This window comes from Emys orbicularis, chromosome 1, assembly GCF_028017835.1.
Source record: "Emys orbicularis isolate rEmyOrb1 chromosome 1, rEmyOrb1.hap1, whole genome shotgun sequence".
Taxonomy (NCBI): domain Eukaryota; kingdom Metazoa; phylum Chordata; order Testudines; family Emydidae; genus Emys; species Emys orbicularis.
The window spans coordinates 318,968,405-318,995,992 of record NC_088683.1 but is presented as its reverse complement, the minus strand read 5'-3'; the positions used below and the strand labels follow the sequence as shown (position 1 = coordinate 318,995,992).

The following is a 27,588-nucleotide window of genomic DNA, read 5'->3' as shown; positions in this document are numbered from 1 at the left end:
AGGTGTTCTGCTCTCTCCAAGGGCGCTCTCCGGGTTCCCTGTCAGACGCCTTCCTAATTCAGTGGAAGGATCACCTGTTCTACGCCTTTCCTCCATTCCCACTAGTCCACAGGGTCCTAATCAAGCTGCGCAGGGACAGAGCCCGTCTGATTCTGGTCGCCCTGGCGTGGCCCAGACAGCCCTGGTATACTACTCTCCTAGAGCTGTCGGTGGACACCCCGATTCCACTCCCGTTGTGGCCAGACCTGATCACTCAGGATCACGGTCGACTCTGTCATCCCGACCTGCAATCTCTCCACCTCACAGCATGGATGCTGCATGGCTAAATCAGTCTGAGCTGTGCTGTTCTCACTCGGTTCAGCAGATCCTTTTGGGTAGCAGGAAGCCCTCTACCAGGTCCACATACTTAGCCAAGTGGAAGCGTTTTTCCTGCTGGTGCGCTCGGAATCATACGACCCCCCTACAGGCGTCAGTACCTATCATCTTGGACTACCTCCTGTCCTTAAAGCAGCAGGGCTTGGCAATATCTTCCATCAAGGTGCACCTGGCAGCTATTTCGGCTTTCCACCCGGGCGAAAACGGGCGCTCGGTCTTCTCCAATCCCATGGTCAGCAGATTTCTCAAGGGGTTGGACCGCCTGTTCCCACGAATTCGACAACCGGTCCCTACATGGGATCTTAACCTGGTCCTATCCAGACTCATGGGTGCCCCGTTGGAGCCAATGGCCACCTGCTCGCTCCTGTACCTTTCCTGGAAGACAGCCTTCCTCGTAGCTATCACCTCGGCGAGGCGCATGTCTGAGCTCAGGGCACTCACATCGGAACCACCGTATATGGTGTTCCACAAGGACAAGGTACAGCTGCGATCCCACCCGGCCTTCCTCCCTAAGGTGGTGACTGCCTTCCATGTAAACCAGGACATATTCCTCCCTGTCTTCTACCCGAGGCCTCTCGACGGGAGCAACAGCTGCACTCCCTGGACGTTCGCAGGGCCCTCGCCTTCTACATCGAGCAAACGAAACCCTTCAGGAAAAAGTCACTGCTGTTTGTTGCTGTGGCAGACCGGATGAAGGGCCTTCCGGTCTCCTTCCAGCGCATCTCGTCCTGGATCATATCATGCATCCATGCATGCTATGACTTGGCTGGTGTCCCATCTACGCACCTTACCGCCCACTCCACATGGGCTCAGGCTTCATCCTCTGCTTTCCTGGCGCATGTGCCCATACAGGAGATATGTAGGGCAGCGACTTGGTCATCGGTGCATACCTTCGCTGCCCACTATGCGATAGTGCAGCAGTCCAAGGATGATGCTGCATTTGGTTCAGCGGTCCTTCTATCTGCGACATCTCACTCCGACCCCACAGCCTAGGTAAGGCTTGGGAGTCCCTAATTGGAATCGATATGAGCAAGCACTCGAAGAAGAAAAGATGGTTACTCACCTTTGTAACTGTTGTTCTTCGAGATGTGTTGCTCATATCCATTCCAAACCCTCCCTCCTTCCCCTCTGTCGGAGTAGCCGGCAAGAAGGAACTGAGGGGGCACTGGGTTGGCCGGGGCATATATCCGGTGCCATAAAGGCGCCAATCCAGGGGGCTCCTCAGACGACCCACCGAGTGTTGCTAGGGTAAAAATCTCCCGACGATTGTGCACACGGCGAGCGCACACCTAATTGGAATGGATATGAGTAACACATCTCAAACAGTTACAAAGGTGAGTAACCGTCTCTTTCAGGTGCTTGGACAACTATTTCCAGTTCAGTAGTTTTACTTTCTTTAACACGTTGATGGCAAACATACTGCTTAATATTTATGTAATTTAAATAATTCTAATATTTAAGTTTAGGCCTTAGTATAAGTTTTCATAATTTCTAATATTTTAAATGTTTTTAAAACAGAAAAATGTGTTTAATTTAAACTTAAAAATAAAACTTAAATAGAGATTTTAAAAAATTATTTTTCTTTCATCATGGATTTTTATCTACCCTGTTGTTACTGTTATTTAGTGATTCAGGTATGTTTACCTCTTGAACCAATTCCTGCATACTTATCAATTTGTCCAATAAAATAATCATGTGCGTCTTTTTCAATAAAAAAGTTTTATGCCAACTTATAATGTATGCATCTTTTTCATAGCTAAATAATGTATATTTATATACCCAGTTAACATGACAGACTGTAATAGTACTTAAAAAGTCATTGTGGGAATACTAAATTATTACTGCCCTTTGGGAAAATAAAAAAATATTTGTATTAGCATTGATATTTGAGGAAGAAGCAAGCAAGTTAAACCATCTGCTGCCTTTTACACAAATAAATACACAAATCTGCAGTCTTCTGTCCCAAAAGGTCTTCCTTTCAGGTGTAATCTGTACATCAGCTAAAAGCAGTATCTTGCCTTAATAATTGTAGTGCATAGTTCAAATTATTTTTAGCCCAATAGAAGGCTTTACATTACCTGCCTTGTCAATACTTTAAAATGCAGCAAGTTTACTAAATCCTTGTCTCTAAGATGTTGCATGAACAGAAATCATTTGGGTTTTTTATAAGTGAAAATGTTTAAATGCTAGGGATTAAAGTTATGTAGGAGCACTGTTGCCCCTTCTGCTGAAAACAAAGCAAAAGAGCCCTCTCTCTTCCTTTGCTTCTGTAAGCAGTACCTCCACCCCACAGCCCCAGCGCCCCTTCCTTCATGCAGTGACACTTTCCCCTCTTATTGCAGTTTACTTTAACTTCTGTGTACAGTATTGCTATGCTGAGTAGAAATTAGCAGGCACAAATGTTCAGTAGTGTTTGGTGTGCTGAGAAAATTTGAATCGATGTGAACAGTACAAAGCTATTTGTTCAAAAAGAATGTTAATGACACTTACTCATTATTGTAAGTTACTCTAATACACAACGCTAATTTACTGGAAAAATCCTCCACCTAGAATATGCACGTGTTACATAGTCAGAAATAGCAAAACAAACCCGCCGTTTTTTGAGAAGTGCACTTTAGTCTTTTGCATGACTATTTCATGACTTGACTGAAAAAGTCTCCAGAAAAGTGCTCCTGTTTTTTTCTTTGAAAAAATATGATTACCTGAGGCATCCATTATAAATGATTGCTTAAATTCTAAATAATTACGTTTTTCACATTCATTTCAATCTCATAATAAACCTAAAATTCAAATACTAATAATACATTCAAATCAATCTGTTGTTTCATTTAACTTGGATATCTCTAGAGTCCAAATTGGTAGTCAACTGATTTATCATTTAGTAAATTCTAAACTACATCATTAGACTATTTTAAATTGGTTGTTAGTGATTAATTGGTTAGGTGAGATGAATCCTTGAGTTAATGGAAACCTGAGTTGATCACTTTCAGTAGTAGTAGTCAGGTCTGAGGATTAACAACTGTAAAGGAAAGAATACCGAATGTGCAGGCTGGTCTACCTATGTGAAAAAGGCATACCTATTGTTTCATACTGGCCACTTTAATTACTGTATAGTCTATATAGACTGTGGAAAGTGCAGACTGTTCTCAATCAAACTATGAAAAGTTAGGTTGTCATAAAATTATTCTCTATCAACATGTAATCACTGAAAGTAAGCACACAGCGCATACTTTTAAAAATATCTTTCATTTAACATATAGTATTGTGCCTTAAGATTTTTTGTTGTTTTTTTCCTTAGCAAATTATAGACTATATTTGGAGTCTTTATAAGGAAATATTTGTATTTTCAAATATCTTTATCGTTACTGGGTATAAGGTAATATGTGTAATACACCTTTACCTCGATATAACGCTGTTCTCGGGAGCCAAAAAATCTTACCGCATTAGAGGTGAAACTGCGTTATATCGAACTTGCTTTGATCCACCGGAGTGCGCAGCCCCGCCCCCCCGGAGCACTGCTTTACCGTGTTATATCCGAATTCGTGTTATATCAGGTCGCATTATATCGGGGTAGAGGTGTATTCTGATCTCTGTGTAGTTTTGTTCCTGGATTGAATGAAATTTTCTGCTGCTATAAAGGAGGAGAAAAATTCCGAAAAAAATGACAAGTGTTCCTCATTTGAGTAAGCTCTCTTTCATGGATTGCCTCTCTTCAGTTACGTAGGCAGATATTTGCAGGTTGGGGTGAATGAACTTTCCTTTGGTTGTATTTGGAGCCAAATAGGCTCTATCCATTTTTTTGTTTGTTCAGTTTTACCTATACACCAAGTAATTTTGGGATCCATTCAGAAAGAAAGCTCATTGGATTGGAATTTTCTACTTCAGGGAGTCTCAGAAGTAATACATTGAGTTGACATATCTCCAGCTTTATCGTTTGAGTAGGCAGCTTTCTTTTCCAAGAGCTGCAGACACGTGTGTGCTATTATTTGAGCCAATTCTAATGCTGCTACTAGTGCACTTGTTTGGTGGAGTCAACCTGCCCTTTGAGTGAGTTGGTCTAAAGAGGATTGCAAAGATATTTTGATTTCTGAGCCAATTCAGATGCTGCTATTCTTGTATTCATTGGAGTCAATCTGCCCTTTGAATTAGTTGCCGTAAGGAGGACTGCAGAGAGATTTTTATTTCTGAAAGTGTGCTATCCAATACTGAGGGAAAATTTAAGTTAATTTCTTATATGAACTTAGTGGCCACTGTGCTTTTGCCATCCTGATTATCTTCCTGATCTGTTGCCACTGGGATGTGAGTTTTGATATCAAATTTATTTGGATTGTCTCCATTAACGCTCAAAAAGTAGTCAATATTGGTTGAAATAAGGATCTGAAAAGGTGCCAACCAGTTCAGACTCAGTGCTCAACTCCTCAGTAATACTCAAATTATACATTACACATACTAACATTTGTTTTTTCTTCTTTTTAGCTGGTTGGTGGAGAGTTTGATCTAGAGATGAACTTTATAATCCAGGATGCAGAGAGCATAACGTGTATGTCAGAGCTTTTAGAACACTGTGATGTAACATGCCAAGCAGAAATCTGGAGTATGTTCACAGCCATTCTACGAAAGAGTGTCCGTAATTTACAGACCAGCACAGAAGTTGGCTTAATTGAACAGGTACTGCTGAAGATGAGTACGGTGGACGACATGATTGCAGGTATAAATTACTGATTGATATGTATAAATTCAGTGTTCTTGAACACTCAAGTGTTGCAAGTATAGTCATTATTTACATTTCAAAAACAGTAAATTATTTTATTAGTATTGATACTGAGTCAACAGTACTAAATCAACGTTATTGAAATGTAATGGGCAAAGATTGTAAAATACTCTGGTTTTAGAACTAATGTTGAAATAATTTACCGGTAGTTAGTATGCACAATTCTTTTAAAAAGAAAATAGATTACTGCCTGATCTTAGTGACAAAATAAGACAACTTTCAATATATCTCATAAGAGCATCTCTGACACTTATTCTCAGTTTCTAAAAACAATATTCATTGCTATGAATTATTACATAGTAAAAGAATTGAACCATTATTATGGCCCACTTAAATAATAAATAGTACAATATTCTTTGTGATAAAAACCAAGAGAACACTAGAAATGTTCATATTTATTGAATATTGTATTTTTGGACTGTATTAAGCAGTTTTATTTTAGTTTCTATACTTCAATTTTTGCCTGTCTTTTAAAACATCTGTGCTCTTTATAGCCTCTCTTTAATTTTCATGTCAGATGGCTTATATCCGTTTTTAATCTTGTCTATTTTTTTTTGAGTATTCCCTGTTTCCTTCTACTAAAACATAGCATACTTTATTTGCACATCTATAAGAGTCTGGGATTACAGAAGATGTTGCCTGTCTGAGGCTTCCAATTTATTCATACCCTCAGTATCTGATGATTATTCTGTGTTCTTACTTGAAAGTAATCTGAGATACTCTGGTTAGAAGGGTAGGCTAAGCTTCCACTTTTAGAATGTGATCAGTAGGATTTACAGAACTAATTTTTCACTCATTACAGTTGTTGGGGCGGTGCAGGAGAAATTCAAAAGGCCATCTTGTCTTCATCAGCTTAGGGTTCAGTAACTTACTTTTTGATCTTATGTATTTTAGTACTGTGTTTGAGAGTAGTGTACTTGACCTAAAAAATAGTGAAATTTTTGAAGGGTTGAATAGTTTTTCTTTCCATAAATTCTAGCTGATTTACAAATAGTTGCTAAGTGAAAGGATATATAGGTGGTTATTTTATTTTTAGTGACCAGATACGTGCTGGCTGCTTTACAGAAGAAGTAAAAATATGGTACCTGCCAAAAGGAATTTTGATTCTAAATTTAGATGAGTCCTTAAGTGAAGACGCTATAATCAAGAGAGGAGTTGGGGAAAGGATGATGGTAACAGCAGTGTGAAAATGTGTTTACTGAGACTTGTGAATCTTGGTGGGTTTAGTAAATATAAAATTGAATGTAATACTAAATCTTCATAAACGGCCCCATTTAATATGTTCAGAGTAAGTGCCTTTGTGAGATGCCTAGCACATTTTGGGTCCTTATAAGTATGTTTTAAAATAGTAAATGATTTTTTCTTTTCAGTCTGAGTGAATTTGCTGCTCATAATTCAAGACTATCCATCAAATCATATTGCTACTAAGTAGCAGTAATAGGTACCCGCTGCTAACATCTCTGAGAAACATGCTGCATAGTCTTGTGCCCCTTCAAGTAAATGCTTAAGCCAGTAGACGATATTCTGTGGTGTGAAGAACCAAAAACTCAAGCAGTAGCAGATCAATATAGTCACACGGCCAAAGATGCACCATTACATATGCCCTGTGACCAACCTTTCAAAGTGTTAAAATGGTACACAAGGAAAGGGGCAGTCAAGTTCTACCTGTAAAGGGCATTATTCTGTAAAAACTAACATTTTGGTTCCTTGACTGAAACGTATAAGAAACGAGTGCAGTAAATGTAATGTGCTCACAAAACCCTGCTCCACTAAGAAAGCAAACAAGCCATTGAGTTCTCCACTTTCCAAATAGTCTCAAGGGTAACTCTGATGAGGCACATATAACTATGATGTTGGCACCATCATAGGGAAAGAGTAGAAACAGCCTAAGTAACTGAAGATGGCAGAAGACAGTGTAATATTTGGGATCTAGAAGCAGTTGGGAATCAAAGACCCATGAGGTTGCAAGTATTGATAAAAGACTGGCATACCTCATCAGTAAAGGGAGTGGATACCTACTCCATTAATTTTACTAAGAATGCTTTTTTCTGCCTATCAGCAGCATTTTAGAGAAGGTTTTTAAGAGAGAGCTTAGGCAAGTTTGCTTTTATCTCTGCTCCTATGAAAGTGGAAGAGTGGAAACTACTCTACAGATCTGATTAAAAAACAAAGTATCAGAATTCTGATGGCACTGCAGCTCAGAATGTATGCCAGTCACTAGTAAAACCCCCATGTATGTGCTGTTTAATTCCTGTCCACAATAACTCTGCTGGACCCTTCATGAGAGAGCCATATGGGTGGATGAGTCACCTATTGGACCTTTGAAAGAAAGAAACAGACACACCAGAGTTAGTTGCTTTGCTTCTACTTCTCCAGTTTCTGCAGATGTATCACTACCACCTCATGGTCAATGGTGGCATTGGCTACTAACAAATCAAAAATGAATGAACATGGGTACCTAATAGCTGATCATCACCAGGAGGCTATTGCCTAACAATAACAAATGCCCTAAGCTAGCCTGATGTATAGGGATCAAGGTTGACAGGAGGACTCCAGATGGTGCCAGAGCTGCTTTGCTACAATCATTCCTATCCACTTTCCCAAAATGGTGAGGTGAAAAATGTGGTGGTATAGTAATTGTCTGTTTCCAAGCATTCAGTGAGGATCTTTTGAACAAGGGCCAAACCATTGCTTAGTTCTAGGACGTTGATACCACTTTCTTCCAAAATAGTCACAAAATAGTGGTGGGCCTAATATTCCAACCTGGCTTGTAAAGTACAAGTATCCTTCTTGCAACTCATTAACTATGGCTCTATCGCTCTCAGTACTTCCTGAAATACTGTGATCAAAGTTGGTGTAAATCAAGTAGAAAAGATTGTCTACATTGTGTCATGCAATCTACAGTAAGTCCCAGTCCATTCTCTATATACAAAGTGGATGGAAAATACTTCATAGTGGGGGAAAAAGCTGACTTCATTTGTGTGGAGGCAATTCAGATACATGAGGTTGCCATCTACTTAAACCATTTCATGTGTTAAGATTTTTGAAGATGCTATGGCAGAGGAAATAATATCTTAATCTTCATGACAGCTTCTGCATAGGAACACATTTCTCTGCAATCAATTGCATTGAAAAGTGGGATGACTGCCATTGGTATTTGTCTCCTTCCCAGAAACTTTGTCTGTCACAGGTCATCTAGATACCCTGACAATCTGAAGATTATACTACAGGAAGGGATGTTGAGCCATTTTATCAGTAGTTGAGGGCAAAAGATTACTATAATGACCAGATAGATAATTGGTGGATGGCCTTAACAGCTATAAAGTATTTTCCTTCAGAGAACTTTGAAAATTGAGTCCCTAAATTTTTGGGTAAGAACTAATGAGGTAAGTCTTCTGACCCAACTGTTTCTATGGATAGTATATTAGTAATAACAAAATCTGAACTGGTGTTTGCTAGCCTAACTTGTCACGCAAAGTACAGTTTACAGTTGCCTTTCCTTCATTGAGACCCATTTCACCTCCAGGAGCTCAGTTGTTATGCTGCAGGTGGTTAAGCTGCTTGAAAGTTGCTTGAACTGAATTTGGAGCACTGAAACAGTTACTATTTTAAAGCAAAAGTTAAACTAAAGTTGCTCCCACCAAATAATGCTATAGAGGCAGCTGGGCTGCTAACAGAAATTGTTCCTGGAAATGTATCCATTTGAAAACAGTGGAAAACCTGATTGCCTTATTAAGTGAAAGTTAAACTTCACAGCCATCTGGTAAAGCTTGGTTACTAAACTTAAGGAAGCACAAGGTAGTTCCTTCTGAAGTTGTGTTGCCAATGCCTTCCATGCAGATGAACTATGAAGGGAAATGCCATGTTATCTCTCTTATCCAGATGCTATGCTCAATGTTACTTCAGAGACAACTGAGCTATGTTAAAGTTTTAAGCTGTTCCTTACATGACTGAATTAAGGTTCTTTCAGTTGTGTTTATAGAGTAAATATAAGATATTAAGTACAGTTAGGGTTGCCAACCCTCCAGGATTGCCCTGGAGTCTACAGGAATTAAAAATGAATCTTTCGTTAAAGATTGTCATGTGATGAAACCTCCAGGAATACATTCAACCAAAATTGGCAACCCTAAGTACAGTTTGACAAGTGTACATGAGGTGGCAGTTACTGCAAGTAAAACCTATTACATTAATTGTTTGAAATGCATTAAAATAAGGAGAAAAGGTTTCTCTCCTCCCCCCCATAATTTATAGTCTTATTTACAAAACGAGACTATAGATACATGTTAAACCTGTGTGGTATTCTTATTATGACTTAGTATCACATAAAATGACAAGAACCTCAGAAAAGCCATGCTTTTTGACATTGTCATTCCTATATGGTGAGTGGATTAGTATGGTTATACTAAGTATGGATTAAATCTTTTCAAACAAGACTTGTGATATGTAAGTACCAGGATTTATTAATCAAAAACCAAGCAAGAAAAAAGTTTAAGCTAACTTCAATTATATCAAAAGAAGAAATGAATCTAATTTAATCTAACTCTTTGTAACTGGAGCATGTAGCAATACCAATAATACGTGTCCCAAGAGTTTGCATTTTAAGGACATTCTTCATTTGCTTATTACTTACAAAGTCCTGGGCTTGAACCTTTCAATGTTTTTTGCTCAGTGTGTATGTGATGTTGCTGTGTTTTTAAGTTTGAATAAAAACACTTCACCCCAGTTTGAGTAAAAGGGGAGTGGTGAAAAATAATTTTGCTATTATAAAAAGCAACTTTTTTGAAAAGCTCTATAGTCAGCAGCAGTTTGAGCAGATATGTGAAATTTGCCATGGAGTGTGTCCCTGGCTAGAACATGTATTTTGACGGTCCAGTGAAGATCTATTTTAATTTTGTAATCATAAGGATTATTAAAAATATACTCTGCACATGTGTAGTAACTTGAATGATAAAGAATTTTAAAATGTGTGTCTGTTCTGTTGGTAGTGTGATAACATAGGTATCGAAGATGAATGGAATTTTTGAGGGATCTTCTGCTCTCTACCAGATACATCCATATTACACAATTTCTTTTTCTAAAAAAACCCCCCTCAAAGTACACACACATAATAAAAAAAGAAACAAATTTAGAAGCAGGTTAAGGTTGCAAAGTGGAGTACTCAAAAGTCAGGGCCAAAATTGACTTGCAATCTCAACTCTGCCCCTTTCTGAAAATTCAGCGTGTTACAGTCCTTAATTACCAGACCAAATACTGTTGTTTCCTCAGGACTTCTGCTGCAATCAGGATGCAGGCTGGATGGTATGAGGTGATGGTATGAGTGAATGAGGCAGAATATTGATAGGAAATGGATGTGGACTCCCATAAGATGAAAAGAGACCACACACGTCATCACTTTAAAACTAAAATATTTCTTTGATTTTTGTTTTCCCTCAATAAGCTCTTCACAAGCAGAACCCCACATACCCACTCTTGCAGGGTACATTTACAAAAACCCTCTTAACTAATGAAGTGATTTATCCTACAGGCAGGGAAAGGAAAAAGAGATCATTATTATTATTTCTTTATTTAAATACTTGGGAGGCGCTTGGACTCTATGGTGAAAGTGGCCATAAGTGCTTAGGTGGATTTTTTTTTTTTTTTTTATCTTCACTGTTCAGTGAGTGAACTTGTGCATCATCAATTGTCCATCATGCAACCTGTGCACTAAATGAGGCCTCATTCACTGCATGCTCCAATTTGCTCATTGAGAGCTATAATCTGCTCTTTCAGTGGTACAAATTCAGAGCAAATCCATTGGCTTCAGTGGATTACTCATAGTGCATACTGTGGGAATTTCAAATGGAATTCACTTTAAAGTGATGCATGGATCTAGAGGACCCTATTCCTAATTACTATGCACCTATGTACCATTCAACCAGCTCACAGGAGGAGGGAGTGGTTCTGTAGAAAAAACAGTGTGTGATCCTGTAATTAGGATACAGTCCTATAACTGTCTCCTGAAAACTTTTTAGGGGCTTTCCTTCAGAGTCCTGCATCATTCAGTATGCATATGTGCATCAAATAAGACAAGGTTTTTTATAAAGGTACTATTGTGCACATGTCAGTGCTGTTAGAACATTAGGAAATCATTTAAAAAAAATGCTTAAAGTACAATATGTAAACTATTCTAACTCAGACAAATCAAATAGATATTCATTAGACCTGTGAAATCACACATCTTACCATTTCCCAGACTGATTTCAAGTTTCTACACCTTCCTGCTGATGTATAAGAGCAGTTTTAAACACAGACAAAACCACATTTTTTAAAAGAGAAGGGTTTTTTTTGCTATCTACAAACTACTAAATGACTAAAAAATGTTCACTCACATTTTCAGAAAAAATAAATCCTGGATACAAGATCTGAAAAATTTCAGCTCAGAAAGTGAAAGTTTAGTAGTTATGATCAACTGAAAAAGGCTAGTTAGAGAAAATGTTTAGGTATCTTTTAGCTATAACTTGTCCTATATCTTCCAGCTGTAATGCAAAATGTTCTCGTAAATTGAAGGGAAATATGGTGAACTTCCTTAGCAGCTGAAAAGTTATTTCCCAGGCAGTTTTATGACCCCAAACCAGCCATGGAAACAGAGTAGGAGAGAGGTGTTCTTTGGACATGAGGAGGAAGAGGAAAATTCTGAGTTTTGTTAGAACAAAGAAGGAGAAGGAGATGTCTGGCTAGTGAATGACCCTCAGGATGTAGAAGCATGTCTAAAATATTGGTGGATAAGGGCCCTAGTTTGCCTTAATCTGTTTGGGCTGAATCCTCTGTACACTGGAAGCTGCTCCTTGAAATTGTAATAGCCTTTTGTGTTTTCTGAGGGCCACAACTTATACTATCCTTCCTCCTGCTGAAATGGCACCTGAGGACACTAATAGCAATCCTTAGAAGTATTGGGCTTTGAGGGAAAGCAAAGAGAGCATGGAAAGAACCAGGATTTCCCAAACTATCCAAAACCTTAAAATGAGCATAAATTTTTCATTTTTTAAAAAAAGTCTAAAATCTATTTATTAATCTTGAATGCTGTTTTCTCTGAAAAGTGAATTTATTTTTGTTCCTATTATCTGTATAGGTTTCTTGGTTTTTGAAATGCTCTAATGGAGGATATGTCGTCTATTAATTATTCTGTAGTAATTTTTGTCACTTGTAGTGATGGACTTTAGCAGAGCCTCTTTTCCCCTCTTCCCCCCCCCCCCATTGTTTGGCATTGCATTGTGGTCAAATCTAAAGTTTTCATACTTGGGTACCAAATTAAAGAAGAATGCAGAGAAATTAAATTGCAAGATGACGTAGCAAACCGTTCAAAGAATGCTGATTTGTACATCTTCGCTCACAAATGCTAGAAACATGCTACAAGAAGAATGAGGAAACATCCTAAAATGTGCAATACAAAGGCGATAAATATTCAGCAATAGGTTCCTAACCCATTGTGATAAAACTGCAAACATAAAAGATTGTTTTTGGGTACTTATTTACTGTTTTGTTAAAAACTGGTAATTCTAAAAATGGGCATGTAATCATATGTGTATTTTAAACATAAATGATTTTTATGGGAATGATAGACATTCTTTAATTCATATTTTGTTATACAATATTTAAGGAAACAATTTGATTTTAATATTTGTGAATAAAGTTTACATTTAATGAAATTGCCATTTTCAGCTTGTACTTGCAAATAATTTCTTTGACAAACAGTGTAATTCAGAGTTCAGAATAACTTTATTTTCCTTTGAAGATCTTCTAGTTGATATGTTGGGGGTTCTTGCCAGCTACAGCATCACTGTCAAGGAGTTGAAGCTTTTGTTCAGCATGCTTCGAGGCGAAAATGGAATCTGGGTAAGTTGTGGCCAGATAAAGTATTAAATGTCAGTGCATTAGTGCCTGAGGTTAACATAAATGGTCTCTAGCGGCATATGACATTGATTTTTTTTATGTTAATTGAATTACTGTTTTAAAAGTTTTTAAAAACCGTTTTAGAATTAATTTACTGGCTTGTTTGAAAACTATCCAGTGGCTAATATAGCTATAGAATATCATTATTAACTGGTTGCATTGACATTTCTACAATTCTGTTGTTTTAACAGCCAAGACATGCAGTTAAACTATTGTCAGTCCTTAATCAGATGCCACAGAGACATGGTCCTGATACCTTTTTCAACTTCCCGGGCTGTAGTGCTGCAGTAAGTTTTTAACCAAAATGCTTCTATTTCTGGGAACAATAAAATAACTTTCTTGCATGCATTACTTTATTGGGTTTGGATATCCTTCTTAATAAAGAAATGAGGAAAACATTACCCAGTATAATTTTTTCAGAATAGACTAGGTCTTGGATGTTCAGGGAAGCTTGGCAGAACTGACATAATACTGAGGTGATACCATACCCCAAGGTACTTAATGTCAAAAGTAAAAGGAGATATTTTGCATGAGATTGATTAGGAGAGAAGTATTGGGGGGCAACACTTTTTTTAAATAGAAAGTTTACAATAATAGTAAATGATTAAAATAAGAGGCTGATACTATATAATAAATTAGAAGTGTGTGTGGTGCGTGCGTGTACACATGCATACACAATTATGATGGTGATAGCCCAGTTCTAAATTTTTATCATGTGCCTTTAACTGCCTCACCTAAATAATGTCACCTGAGACTACTGCTAATGTTTTTAAGAGCAAATTGCCAGATAAATGCTATGCTCATCCCCCCCCCCCCCCCCAAATTGTGTACTATCCCTTTCCCACACTCTCCAAAATACATCTGCCTGAGTCCCAGGACAAGCAATTTTCAGTTCTGGACAGGATCAAGGTGGAATATCTCATGCACCATCATGGCTTAAATTGGAAGCTGTATGTTGGTGAAAAGAGATGATTCTCAGTAACCAGCTGGAGCAGGCACTCGCTTCTGACCTCAAAATGTGGTACTTTTATTCAAGAAAAGCAGCTTTAGATCATTTATACAGGTATGGCTCTCTGAGATCTGTAAATTGGACTCATGGTAACTAAGGTACATACCTTTATAGACCGAAGAATAGGAAAAACCATACCAGTATCTTTTATAAATTCTTAACATATGTTTGCTATATATGATACTTAAAAATTAAAGTATGTTGTGGTGTGGAGTATAAAAGTTTTCTCAACTCTTGTTTGAGATGACTAGCATACCTCATTTGCAGCTTTGAGAGTAATGCCCAATCCAAATCTCTAATGATAAACACTTTATCCTGCTCATGTATACTCACTCATTCTGTGTGTGCGTTGGTACATATATTACACATTATATATTGTATATATAAAATACTGTATATGTAATATTACCCACAGAAATACATTAAAAGAAAATTAGCAAGCTTGTAAAGTCAAGCACTCAAAAATTAAGAGATGCCAGAATTAAGGTAGCCTATGCAACCTTAATTTGGCCCCCTTGTGTATATGCCTTAGGGATACAATCTCTAATTACATGATCATATACTATTTTTCCACAAGAACCCTGTCTCATTCAGTGCACACAATGGGTGTTACTCAATAAATGAGCAGCTATTCAATATTTTGTTTTATCCTCATTCAGTGTGTGTCCTAGGCCTTATTACTAACCTGCTCTAAATACAGAATGTATTTATTTCTTCATGGCCTTGTCTATGGTGCTCACCACTATGGTATCTGAGTGGTTCACAAACATTATTTTCACAAAACCTGTGTGAAGTGAGGTGGATGATGATATCCTGATTTTACAGATGAAGAGGTGAGCTGAGGCGCAGGGGGGCCGCAGCAAGTAAGGGGGGGGTGCAGAGGAACCGCTCCCCGCCCCAGCTCACCTCCGCTCCACCGCCGCCACCTCCCCCCATGAGCACGCCGCAACTCCACTTCTCCTCCCTCCTAGGCGGTCCTCAGGAGCCGAAAAATCTCACCATGTTATAGGTGAGACCGCGTTACATCGGGGTAGGGAGAGAAACCACTCCCCACCCCAGCTCACCTCTGCTCTGCCTCCTCCCTGAGCGCGCCACCGCTCCGCTTCTCCCTACCTCCCAGGCTTGCCGGGCCAAACAGCTGATTGGCGCGGCAGCCTGGAAGTGAGGGAGAAGCGGAGTGGCGGCGGCGCGCTCAGGGAGGAGGCGGAACGGAGGTGAGTTGGGGCGGAGAGGCTCAGGGAGGGCCGCAGCAAGTAATGGGGGGCACGGAGGAACCGCTCCCCGCTCCAGCTCATCTCCGCTCTGCCTCCTCCCCTGAGCGCCCCGCCGCCGCTCCGCTTCTCCCCCCCCCCCCCTTTCCAGGTTTGCTGGGCCAAATAGCTGATTGGTGCGACAAGCCTGGAAGCGAGGGAGAAGTGGAGCGGCGGCAGCGCGCTCAGGGAGGAGGCAGAGCAGAGGTGAGCTGGGGCGGGGAGTGGTTTCTCTCCCTACCCCGATGTAACGCGGTCTCACCTATAACATGGTGAGATTTTTCGGCTCCTGAGGACCGCGTTATATCGGGGTAGAGGTGTATATATAAAACACATACACGATCTTGATGCATTTTGAATAATATTTGCAATGAGGCCATAGGAGGATAAAAGAATAGTAAGTATGAATAATAATGGGGAAAATTAGGAAAGATTTTATATATATATCTTATGCACATAAATAAATAAAAATGAGGATATATTTCCTAATATATAAAAATAAAAGGATGGGATTAAAAAAACACCTTGAAAAAATGCACCAAAATTAAAATCTTTGTTCTGCATATATCATATTCTTATTTAGGGACAATACGGACTTACTTAAGAGAGTCAATGGGCTTACTTAAGAGAATAAGCCCAATGCGTGGGAGTATTCGGAGGACCGCTCGCTCAGGTTGTAAACTCTTCAGGACACACACCTGTCTCGTTATATAAATGTAAAACACTAGCCTTTACTCCCAACTTGCCAAGGCTCAAAAGTGGGACAAAATGTATGACAGGCTCTGAAATTAGACACAAAAATTATTCATATGGAGAACCTATAAATGGTGTGGGATTTATTCGTTTGGTGCTAATAATTTTCTTTATTTCTGATGGAAATAATTTGATGGAAAAAGGCAGTTCTTCGAGTGATGGTCCCTGTTGTTTTCAACTGTGGGTTTATCCATGCGCACCATAGTGCCCTGAGGCAGAGAATTGGAAAGTAGCATCGATTGGTCTGCGCATGTGCACTGGCTCATCTGGTGCCTTTGACTGAGGGGTTAAATGGATGGGCGGACTGACCGCTTCTCCAGTTCCTTCTCACTGCCACATGGTCTGGGTCAGCGTCCACAGCTTCAACTTCATCCTACAAAATAAAAATAATCTAGTTTGTAAATAGTTTTAATAATTTTTAATCTTTAAAATGAGATTAATCTCCAGGGGGACACCCTTTCCCACCCATACTCCGTTCGGGTACCAGACCATGCCCAGGTCTCTGGGCTTCAAACTCTGTGCTTCTTGCCCGCGATCCTTCTCAATCAACGACGACCAACAGAGCTGCCTGTACTCCCTTGGGAAAGCTCTTATTGCGGCAAGGTGCAGTATCAGCCAATTGTTCGCCAGCCATACCCAAGAAAGGTAGGGACTTCATCTCTGCAAATACCTCATGGAGAAGGCCACGAGACCTCAACTGAACCCAGGCCAGGGAAACTCCCAACCCCCTGTGCATTGGCCTGATTCATCAAGGAGTGTACCTCCTGCTGCGAAGTCCAGCTCTGCTGTGGGTGTATCTACCCCCACAGACACCATGGTGGGAAGCTAGGAAACACTCTCATAAGCATGATATTAATTCTTCCTCAAAGTCCACTTCAGAGAAGTCTGACTTGGCTGTAAACAAGCCTTGCAGCTCAGCCCATGAGGACTTAGGATGTACTAAGTCCCAGAGGCACGACAAGAAAGTCCAGTATCAAACCATGTTCTGTTGGTGCCATCATCCTTGACTACTCCCAAACTCCAGGATGCATCAGCACTGACTAAGTCAGATCACCGCCAACTTCAGATACCACCCTTATCACTGGCTCGGATGGGTCAGACAAGCAGAACCCCTCTCACACCAGGGAGATCTGAATCTGTTTCAGCCCCACAGGATATTTTCGCTCTCCCGGATCTGGAATCCCCTCCTCCATCAGGCCCCTCCATTTCCGGGGAGACAATATCACCACCAAGAGAATCAACCTCTGGAAGGAGCTTATCACCAATGGCATTGAGAGTACCACCACTGGAACTGGAATCAGCCTTCTCCTCGTCAGGAGATTCTGAATCATTGGATGAACTGCTCTTTCCTTACCCTACATATTCTCCACCACTCAGAAGACCCACAGACATTTGGGGCCAACCTCCGCTGCCTCTAACTCAGAGCTGCTGGTACCCCACGCTATGGGGACCACTGCAACCACCTATTGATCCCTCTTACTAGCCATATTGAGGGCCTTGGAACCAGTAACCCATGCAGAATTGATCCACTCTTCCAGGGTGTCACCCCTTGCCTCCCCTCTAAGGTTTGCCCCTGGATCTGACAGAGGAAGAGGAACATTATGCTTCAGATCCGGTGGTTGCACGGGAACCAGCAGGACTGCCATTGTCATCCCTGGATGAAATGGTGACTTCCACATCCCCTCCCCTATGACGTTAGGCAGTCCCAGAACCTTCTCTGCAGAGTTGCTGGAGAGCTGCAGGTTCCCCTTGAGGAGATCCAAGATTCTCAGCACAAACTCCTAAACATTCTACATGCTTCTTGACCCAACAGAATAGCTCTCCCCATTAATGAAGCCATACTGGAGCTAGCTAGGATACTTTGGCATACCACTGCCACTTGCATGCCAACCTCCAAAGAGGCAGCGAAGCATTATTAGGTGCTGGCCGCCGTGCAGAATTTTTGTTTTCTCATCTTGATCCCAATTCACTAGTAGTCCATGTCACTTCTGAAAGGGCTAGACAGCAAGATCCCCAGTCTACTCCTTTTCACACAGGGCAAATGCTTGGATCTGCTGTGAAGAAAGGTCCAACCATCCAGCCTCCAGTTCAGGATAGCCAGTTACCGGGCGCTACTGAACAATGCCAAGTTTGGAGAGTTTACTGACAGCCTTCCACAACAGGACTGAGCTCGTTTTCAAGCTCTGATTCATGACGGAAAACTGATAGCCTGGACTGCCTTCCAGTCTGCAATGGATGCCACTGATACCTCTTCTAGAGCTATGTCATATGCAGGGAGTCATGGCTCCATGCATCAGGGTTCCCTAGACACTATCTAGGGCCTCCTCTTCGATGAATTGCACCTCTTCAACCAGAAGATGGATGAATTCCTCCATAGCCTGAAGGATTTCAGGGCTACTCTTTGCTCGGTGGAGATGTACATGCCTGCCTCTAAGGGGATGTTTACATAGCCCATCGACCAAATCTGATATATGGCTCAGCAGTTCTTCTGGCAGAGACCCTACGAATCATGATGTGTGAGAGAGAGGGTTCAAAAGTCCCGCTTCCCAACACCCTCTGCAACAGTCTCGGCATCTCCGTGTCAGCCTCCACCTCAGTTATTTTTGATGGGCACTCAAGCCGTGAAACTCTAAGTCCAACACCTCCTGACACCCCCGCACCCACACACACACCATTTGTGGGTTGTTTAGCACTCTTTTCAACAACCGGAGTGTGGTAACAACAGACAAGTGGGTGGTGAATGTCATCCACTCTGGCTATAAGATAGTTTGCATTCCTATCTCCTCCAACACCCCCATACCTCCTCCTTCAGGGGCCAGTCTCATGAGTATTCTCAAACAAGAAGTGAACTCTTTACTGCAGCAAGGAGTTATAAACATGTCCTTCTGCAATAACAAGAGAGGGTTCCTGCTACCCCAAAAGAAGGATGGTTGGAGACAAGTCCTTGACCTCCACCATCTCATTAGTAAACTCCGATTTTGCATGGTCACGTTGGCAGCAATAAGGGTTCACGTCTCTTGATATGAAGGATGCCCACTTTCACATAGACATTCATTCCGCCCACAGATACTTTCTCAGATGCATGGTAGGCTCTGACCATTTTCAGTACAGAGCATCTCTCCACAGAATAGCGTCATGGTCTCATTGTCTTCCCCTGTGTCAACAACTGGTTCCTTGTTGCTAAGTCCTGCTGGGAGGCCTATGCATCAATTTCCATGATGCTACACCTCCTGTCTTACTGGGAATCAGTGTAAACATAGAAAAATCTGTTCTCACCCTCATACAATCTCTGGACTTCATTGGGGGCATCCTTTAAATTCTATTACCTCAAAAGCATACCTGCCCACAGACAGGATCCAGTCCGTGAACAATATCATAGTTCACATCACAAACAACCCTCGAGTACCAGTCAAGCCATGCCCGTCTTTACGTCAGATGGCTGCGTGCACCTACATCACCCAGTTTGCAAGACTCCACCTTTGTTGCTTTCAAGCTTGGCTGTAGTTGGTATACTCCCTAAGCCAACATTTTGTGACCCTCATGGTGACATTTCTGGCCAAGGTACTGTCTTCCCTACTCTGGACAAATCCTCATCAGGTATGCATGTATATCCCCTTTCTCCATTCCTCTTTGGACAGGAACATCATTACAGATACATCCCTGTTAGTTTGGGGAATCCACATGAACAGCCACACTGTGCCTGGACGAGGTCATGATGCACATCGATATCTGGGAGTTGTGAGCCGTACAGAAGGCATGTGAGTTAGCGTGGATGAATGGAAGGAAGGACAACGTTATGCCTGTCTTCTATGTCAACAAGCAAGGAGGAGCAATATCTGCCTCCCTGTATGCAGAAACAGCCAGTTTCTGGAAGTGTTATATCAGCAATCAAATTACTTTAATGGCAGCCTACCTACCAGGGAAGCAAAATGTGCTTGCAGAGTCCCATGGCAGACATTTTGCAGTCGACCATAATTGGAATTCTACAGCTTGATACTGCACAATATTTTCACCCTATGGGGAACCCCAACCAGGGATCTCTCAAGCAAACAGGAAATGCATCACATATCGCTCCAGAGGAGCGCTAGGACATTACTCCCAGGGTGATGCTGGATCAGTTCAACTATGCCTGGCCCCTGCTACCGCTCCTGCCATGAGTTCTACACAAAATCTGGCAGAACAGAGTGAGGGTCATTTTGATCGCCCCCTTCTGGCACAGACATTTCTGATTTCCCAAATTCCTATGTATGTCATCCCTACCACCAATCATCATGTTAATGTTCCCCAAACTCCTGACCCAGTGGAACTGTAAGATCTGCCACTTCCAACTCAGGGCGTGGTGTTTGGATAGATATCATCCTTAGAATGTTCATGCTTCTCAGCTATATAAGACTTCCTCTCCAATGGTAGAAAGAACTTTACTAGAAAATGTTACCTTGTTAAATGGAAATGCTTCTCCTCTTGGGCCCAACAAAGAGGCATTCTCCCAGAGGCTACGAATGTTCTGCCTGTCTTGGACTATATACTATCTTTAAAGACATCAGGTTTGTCCATCAGCTCCTTGCAAGTCCACTTAATGGCGATCAGCACATACTATCCGCTTTCTCAGGGCTACTTGGTCTTCACATATCCACTGACCAATATTGTGGAAAGGCCTAATAAGAATCTTCCCACCTATTCAGAAGCCTACACCCCAGAACCTTGTTCTGTCAGTACTCACAAAACCCTCTCTTTTAGCCTTTAGCTACTTGCTTCATATCTCTCTTATTGTAGGCATCACCTCAGCGAGAAGGGTTGGCGAACTTAGAGCGATGACAGATCCTTCACACGCTATCTTCCATAAGAATGAGGTTTTTGTCTGCACTCCAAATTCACCTCTAAAGTAGCTTCAGAATTTCACCATAACCAATTGATTCACTTACCTGTGTTCTTCCCAAAACTGCATGCTTCTACACAGAAACTAAGACTCCACTCCCTTGATGTTCAGCGGGCTTTGGCTTTCTACCTACAGGGATTAAGACGAATCAGGAAATTCCTGAGGCTGTTCATCACTATAGCAGAAAGAGTCAGAGACCATGCCATCTCCACCTGGAGAATCTCCAAATGGATCTCTGCCTGCATTCTACTTTGTCAGCTTCCCCCACCTCCCCAATGGGATAAGAGCTCATTCCATCAGAGTGCAAGCAACAACTATGTCATCTCTTCAGAAAATACTCCTCCTGAACATCTGTAAAGCAGCCATGTGGAGCTCCATTCACAAATTTACAAGACATTATGTCCTGGTGCAGGACTCTTCTACTGATGCCTCATTTGGGATGGTGGTACTCTGTTCAGCCTTATTGTCTACATCCTTGCATCATCTTCCTCCTTAGATAGCCTTGTCAATCAGCCACAGTGGAATACAATAGGGACCATCACTTGAAAAGTTTACTTACCTGTAACTGGAGGTTCTTTGAGATTAGTGGTTCCTATCTGTTTTGCGTTACCAGCCCTTCTCCTCTGCTTCGGATCTTATCTGACTCGTGGTAGAGAAGGATCTAGAAAGAGCCAGTCCACCTCTCCATTTATTCTGTCAGTCAGAGGCATGAGGTGAGCCAGGGCACATGCGCAGACTATGTTCAAATTCTCCATCTCCGGGTGCATGATACACATACTGTGGCAAGGCATCTCCTTCGTCTCGACAGATTTAGTACTTCCCCCTCTGGTGATGGCAGGTCTGGGGTAATCTGCCCCACTCAGGGCAGGGTTTGCCTTCCCCCTTCTGTGCTCTCTTGGTCATATTTTCAGGGTAGGCCTCAGGGTCAAACAAAAAGGAAACAGTCTTGTAAACAAAAAAACCCAAGGGGATACCTTTCGTTGCCTCCTTGCTGGTGCAGGGTGTTGTCTTCTTGGTTGCCCTGGGATGTCAGTCCTTCCCCTAGCAGGCAAGCAGGTCTGGCTGTTTCCCCTATGGCAAGGAGCACAGCCTCTCTCCCTGGAGCAGCTTATTTCCCTGCTGCCACTAGCCTGGCAGCAGCTTGTCTGTCTGTCTCTCTCTTCCCCCTTTCTCTCACCAGAGGAGGGGTTTTAAAAGGCCTCAGGCAGCCCTTAATTGGACTCAGGTTTCCCTAAGTGACCTGAGGTAACCTTGTCTCTGCTGGTAGGGAGGAGGACCTTTAAAGTTCTAGGGCTAACACATCTGCCTTCCAGCAGACATCTGGCCTGACTTTGTCACAATACGTAACCCCACAGTGGACTACAGATAAGGACCATACATCTTGACTATCCTCCAGTTGCAAGTAATCTCCTCTATCATTCTGGAGTGTATTAGCAGGAGTGTTGTCTGTAAGATGTGGAAGGTAATTGTCCTGCTCTGCTTGGCACTGGTGGGGCCTTAGCTGAAGTACTGTATTCAATTCTGGGAGCCACAGTTTAAGAAAGATGTGGACAAAATAGAAAGAGTCCAGAGGAGAGCTACTAAAATTATGAAAGATTTAGAAAACCTGACCTATGAGGGAAAGGTTAAAAAAACTGGGCATGTTCAGTCTCGAGAAAAGAAGAATGAGAAAGAACCTGATAAGTCTTCAAACGTGTTAAGCGCTTTTATAAAGAGGATGATGAGCAATTGTTCTCCATGTCCACTGAAGTAGGACAGGAAGCAATGGCCATGGCCTGCAGCAAAGGAGATTCAAGTTAGATATTAGAAAAAAAATAATTCTCCAAGAATAGTTTAAGCATTGGAATAGGCTTCGCAGGAGGTTGGCTTAGAAACTTCCAGTTCCACAAACACCTGTCAGGGATGGTCTAGGTATATCTGGTCATGCCTCAGCACAGGGGGCTGGGCTTGATGACTTCTTGAGTCATCAAGCCCAGCCCTACGTTTCTATGAATTTGTGAATTTTCAACAATAGAATTAAACTTTTGTGGTATACAGTAACTCCTCACTTAAGGTCATCCCGGTTAACGTTGTTTTGTTGTTACATTGCTGATCAATTGGGGAACATGCTCGTTTAAAGTTGTGCAATGCTCCCGTCTAACGTCATTTGGCAGCCGCTTGCTTTGTCCACTGCTTGCAGGAAGAGCAGCCTGTTGCAGCTAGCTGGTGGGGGCTTGGAACCAGGGTGGACTGGCAGCCCCCCTATCAGCTCCCCGCTCCCCTAAGTTCCCTGTGCTGCAGCCGCCCAGCAGGCTATCAATCGGCAGTTCAGCTGTCCCTCCCCCCACTGCCATGTGCTGCTCCTGCCCTCTGCCTTGGAGCTGCTCCCCGAGCCGTGCAGGGGAGGCAAAGGGAGGGGGGCTAATGTCAGGGTGCCCCCTCCCCCCTGCTCCTACACCCCACTTACCCCTTCTCCATATAGAGCAGGGTGGGGACACAGACGGAAAGAGGCAGAGAGCCTGGGGCAGCAGCTGCTGTCTCAACTTCCTGATCCACTTAAAAAGACAATGCACTTAAGAGTGGGTCAGCTTACTTAAAGGGGCAGTGTGCATCTCTCTCTCTCTCCCACACACAAGGTGTGTGTCCATCTCTGTCTGTTATGCTATCTCCCCTCCCCTCCATTCCTGCTGCCTTGTAGAGTGAGAGGCTACATTAACAATGTGTTAACCCTTGAGGGCTCAGCCGAGTGCTAGTTCATCATTTAGCACAGGGGTTCTCAAACTGGGGGTCGGGACCCCTCAGGGGATCATGAGGGGTTGCGAGCTGTCAGCCTCCACCCCAAACCCCGCTTTGCCTCCCGCATTTATAATGGTGTTAAATGTATAAAAAAAGTATTTTTAATTTATATGAGGAAGTCGCACTCAGAGGCTTGCTATGTGAAAGGGGTGACCAGTACAAAAGTTTGAGAATCACTGATTTAGCAGCAAGGCATTCCCTGGGAAATATCCTACCCTCTTCCACCCTCTAACCTCAACCAAGCTTCGCAATCACCATAGCTGTGAGCAGTATTTAATTGTTTGTTTAAAACGTATACTGTGTGTATATCTATATAATATATAATCAAGTATCAGAGGGGTAGCCGTGTTAGTCTGAATCTGTAAAAAGCAACAGAGGGTCCTGTGGCACCTTTAAGACTAACAGAAGTATTGGACCATAAGCTTTCGTGGGTGAATGCCCACTTCCATTACTTGCGTCTGATGAAGTGGGCATTCACCCAGGAAAGCTTATGGTCCAATACTTCTGTTAGTCTTAAAGGTGCCACAGGACCCTCTGTTGCTATATAATATATAGTTTTTTGTCTGGTGAAAAAAATTTCCCTGGAACCTAACCCCCCCATTTACATTAATTCTTATGGGGAAATTGGATTCGCTTAAAGTTGCATTTTTCAGGAGCATAACTACAATGTTAAGTGAGGAGTTACTGTATTCAGGACTAAAAAGAGTGACACCGTTCAAAATGGAGAACATTTGAGAAGTGTGCACATAGCATGCTTTTTGATGCTATGTAAATAATAGGTGGTAGGTATTCTGTATTTGTGTATAGTAGAGCCTTTCTGGAGGAACTCCCTTCCCCAAGGAACTCAGTATAGTTTCACACCACTCTGTCTGACTATAATACTTTACTTGTATTCCCTTATTGTTTGTAGTATCAGATGTTCCTCCTCCATCCCCTCAAAGCAGGAAAATAAATTACAATCCCCCATGCAAACTGAGTTTATTACATACTACCTTATGTCGGAGTTGTGGCAGTTCTAAATCTTTCCCGGGAGGAGTGTCACATGTGATTAACCTATTCTGCTCTTAGGCAGTCCTCCAAGCTGCTGCCCATTTCTATATTCCCTAATTAGGATACCACAAATGCGAACTTTCTCTGTTAAATTATTGAAATGTATTAATCTTTCCCTGCTCAGGGAATCCTAGTTATTCTAGTTTGTTCAGTAATACATATTTGTTCGCTGTTGCTCATTCCCTCTTCACACATTCTTCTGTCCCTTTGGAAAATGCACCAAGGTGGGGCTGCTTTGAAGTGGGCAGAGGGAAAGCCTAGTAATGATCAGTGATAAAAACTAAATAAAACCAATGTAAAAATGTTTGTTTGACTAACATACTCCTTAAAATGACCTTGATAGAACTGAAAAAGGTAGACTGTTTGGTTTTCGAATTAAACTGACCTAATTACCTAGCAAAATACTTCCTTCTATATACTTTCTTATATCATGTACAAAAAGTGAGAAAATATTGTGTGCAGATAGTTGTACAGAAGGCTGATGTTCCCTAATTTCTATTATCTAGAAATATGCTATATTTTGTTTGAAGAAAGCACTCATAATTGGGGCTTTGCCATAATAATCTGTAGTATCATAAACGTTTAATTCCAAAAAGCCATTAAAGTGATTTGCTTTAGTTGTGGGTACCATACTGAGAAAAGAAGGGTTTTATATCTTGTATTAATTATAATTAATAATTATATCTCTATACAACAAGCCTTCAGTCTTCAGTCAGTCACAGCCTAGAAAATGAAACAATTTTTCATAAACACCAACATCCATGACACTGCATCAAATCACATCCTTTGATTTCCACACAGGCCACTCTCTAACATTTATTTAATTTTATCCTCAGAGTCAGTTATTAAACTTCTCCACTTCTTCACTATATAACATCAATTCAAATGCCATGGAAACAGCAGTATAGTGTTTTCAAATCCTTACAGGGCATATTTAAAAAAAATGTAACTTATTGAATCTTTTGTCTTGTTATCTAGTATGAATAATGTGCTCCTGGCATTTAAATGGATTTTGCAGTTGTCAAAAGTTGAATTTTGTGTTTTAACACCCATAAAAGTAATTTACTCCCTGGCATTTTCTACTCTACCCCTTCTGTAAGGTATTAATATATAATTTAATTGGTTTTATTAATATCTCCTCAAGTCCTCCATTAATATAATTTATGTAGTTGGAGAACTGAAAACAAGAATCTCATAAGAGTAAATAAACATTAAAACATTTATAGTGCAGTGATTGTCATTTTTGTGGGTCCTTTCAAAATAGTTGTATTTGATTAAACACTGCAAATCCACATACTTACATTAGTAATTTTTACTCTTTCCTTTTCTGTAGGCAATTGCATTACCTCCTATTGCTAAGTGGCCTTACCAAAATGGGTTTACTCTTAACACCTGGTTTCGTATGGATCCATTAAACAATATTAATGTAGATAAGGATAAGCCCTATCTCTATTGGTAAGTAACTCGTATATATTATTTTATTTTGGTCTCCTTATAAATAGTTAATTATAAAATACAAATTAGTAGTCAAAGCTTTTTTTTTTTTGCCAGCATTTCCAGATTTTAATAAATTTTACTTTGTTAGAAAGTTCTCTAAGGTTGTCTATGCTATTTATTTCTTAACAAGGTTTGAAATGCAACAATGCAAGCAATATGCCTTTTAGATCAACCATAAAACAAAATGTACTGTGTTTTAAGAATTAATTTGTTAAGAAATTGTTTCCTGTCAGTACAATTTGGGGATGTGCCTTTGTAGTGTAATATTTTCTCATTAGAGACATTTAAGGCTCCACTGATCTTCATAGCTCTATGACCTTATGAGAGAAATTTGCTGTGCTCCCAGCGCTGCTTTTTACACATTTATTATAGGCTTCTTTAAGGTTTTGATGATGGAATGATAAAGTCTCAAAAAGGAAAATGCCTGCTCCACCACCAAACAGGTCCCATTAAAAAGAAATGTAAGCAGTAGTTCCTAATAGTATGCTAACAATGAATGCCGAAAATGGAAGGAGACCTCTTTACTCAGTTTCCCTATCTCTGCTATGAAGAAAATGACTCCTTTGTAAATAGTACTATCTCAGAGATAAATGATGATGGTGGTTTTATTATAGCAGTTAGTATTTTAAATTTATTTTTATTCAGTTTAAACAGGTGCTTCATCTGGGTGGTGAAAACATGGGTTGTTTCATTTAGAAGGAAGAGGAAATCAGTTTGGGTATTTGCTCAAACTAGGTAGCCTTAGTTGGAATGGGAAAAGATAGGAGACAGTAAATCTATGAATAGGAGAAATAGCCTCAGTGTTAGTGAAAGATCCACAGTGTTATCAAATTCTCTGCATTACTTAGTTCATTATCTTATACATTGTATCTTTCCATTTTACTTTCTGCTTCTACTCTTTTTAAATCACAAAAACTTCTTAAGTTATAGAACGTTCAGCAATGTACATATAATTTCACCAGGTATGCGGGTTCCCCCACCCCCATCTCGCTACACCCACCAAACAAACACAAACAAAAAGGCCACTCCTACACAGTATCTGAAAATAATGTATTTTTTATCGTTTTCCTTACTGATCAATGTGTCAAATATTACAATATGTTTAAATCTTCTGCCTATTTTGGATAACTATAAAAGGGAAGTTTTAAAGTTGTTTCTTATCTGTCTTGACTTTCCGTAAGTTTATAAAATAGAAAAAATGTAACAATATTCAATAAATCGGGTACAGAAGAGGGCACATTAGACAAGTAACCATACACAACATTGATATTTATGTGGACATATCTAGTAAAACTACATGTAG

General features: G+C 40.9%; 1 protein-coding gene across 4 annotated transcripts in view; it reads left to right on the top strand.

Annotated features, from left to right (window-relative positions):
• NBEA (neurobeachin) overlaps positions 1 to 27,588 on the top strand; it is an 816,600-nt gene that overhangs the window by 114,778 nt on the left and 674,234 nt on the right. For all 4 annotated transcript variants that reach the window (XM_065403538.1, XM_065403557.1, XM_065403547.1 and 1 more), the window contains exons 2-5: positions 4,852 to 5,083; positions 12,918 to 13,018; positions 13,267 to 13,362; positions 26,122 to 26,243. In XM_065403538.1, the coding sequence (XP_065259610.1) occupies positions 4,852 to 5,083; positions 12,918 to 13,018; positions 13,267 to 13,362; positions 26,122 to 26,243 (551 nt within the window). The remainder of the gene's footprint in view (positions 1 to 4,851; positions 5,084 to 12,917; positions 13,019 to 13,266; positions 13,363 to 26,121; positions 26,244 to 27,588) is intronic.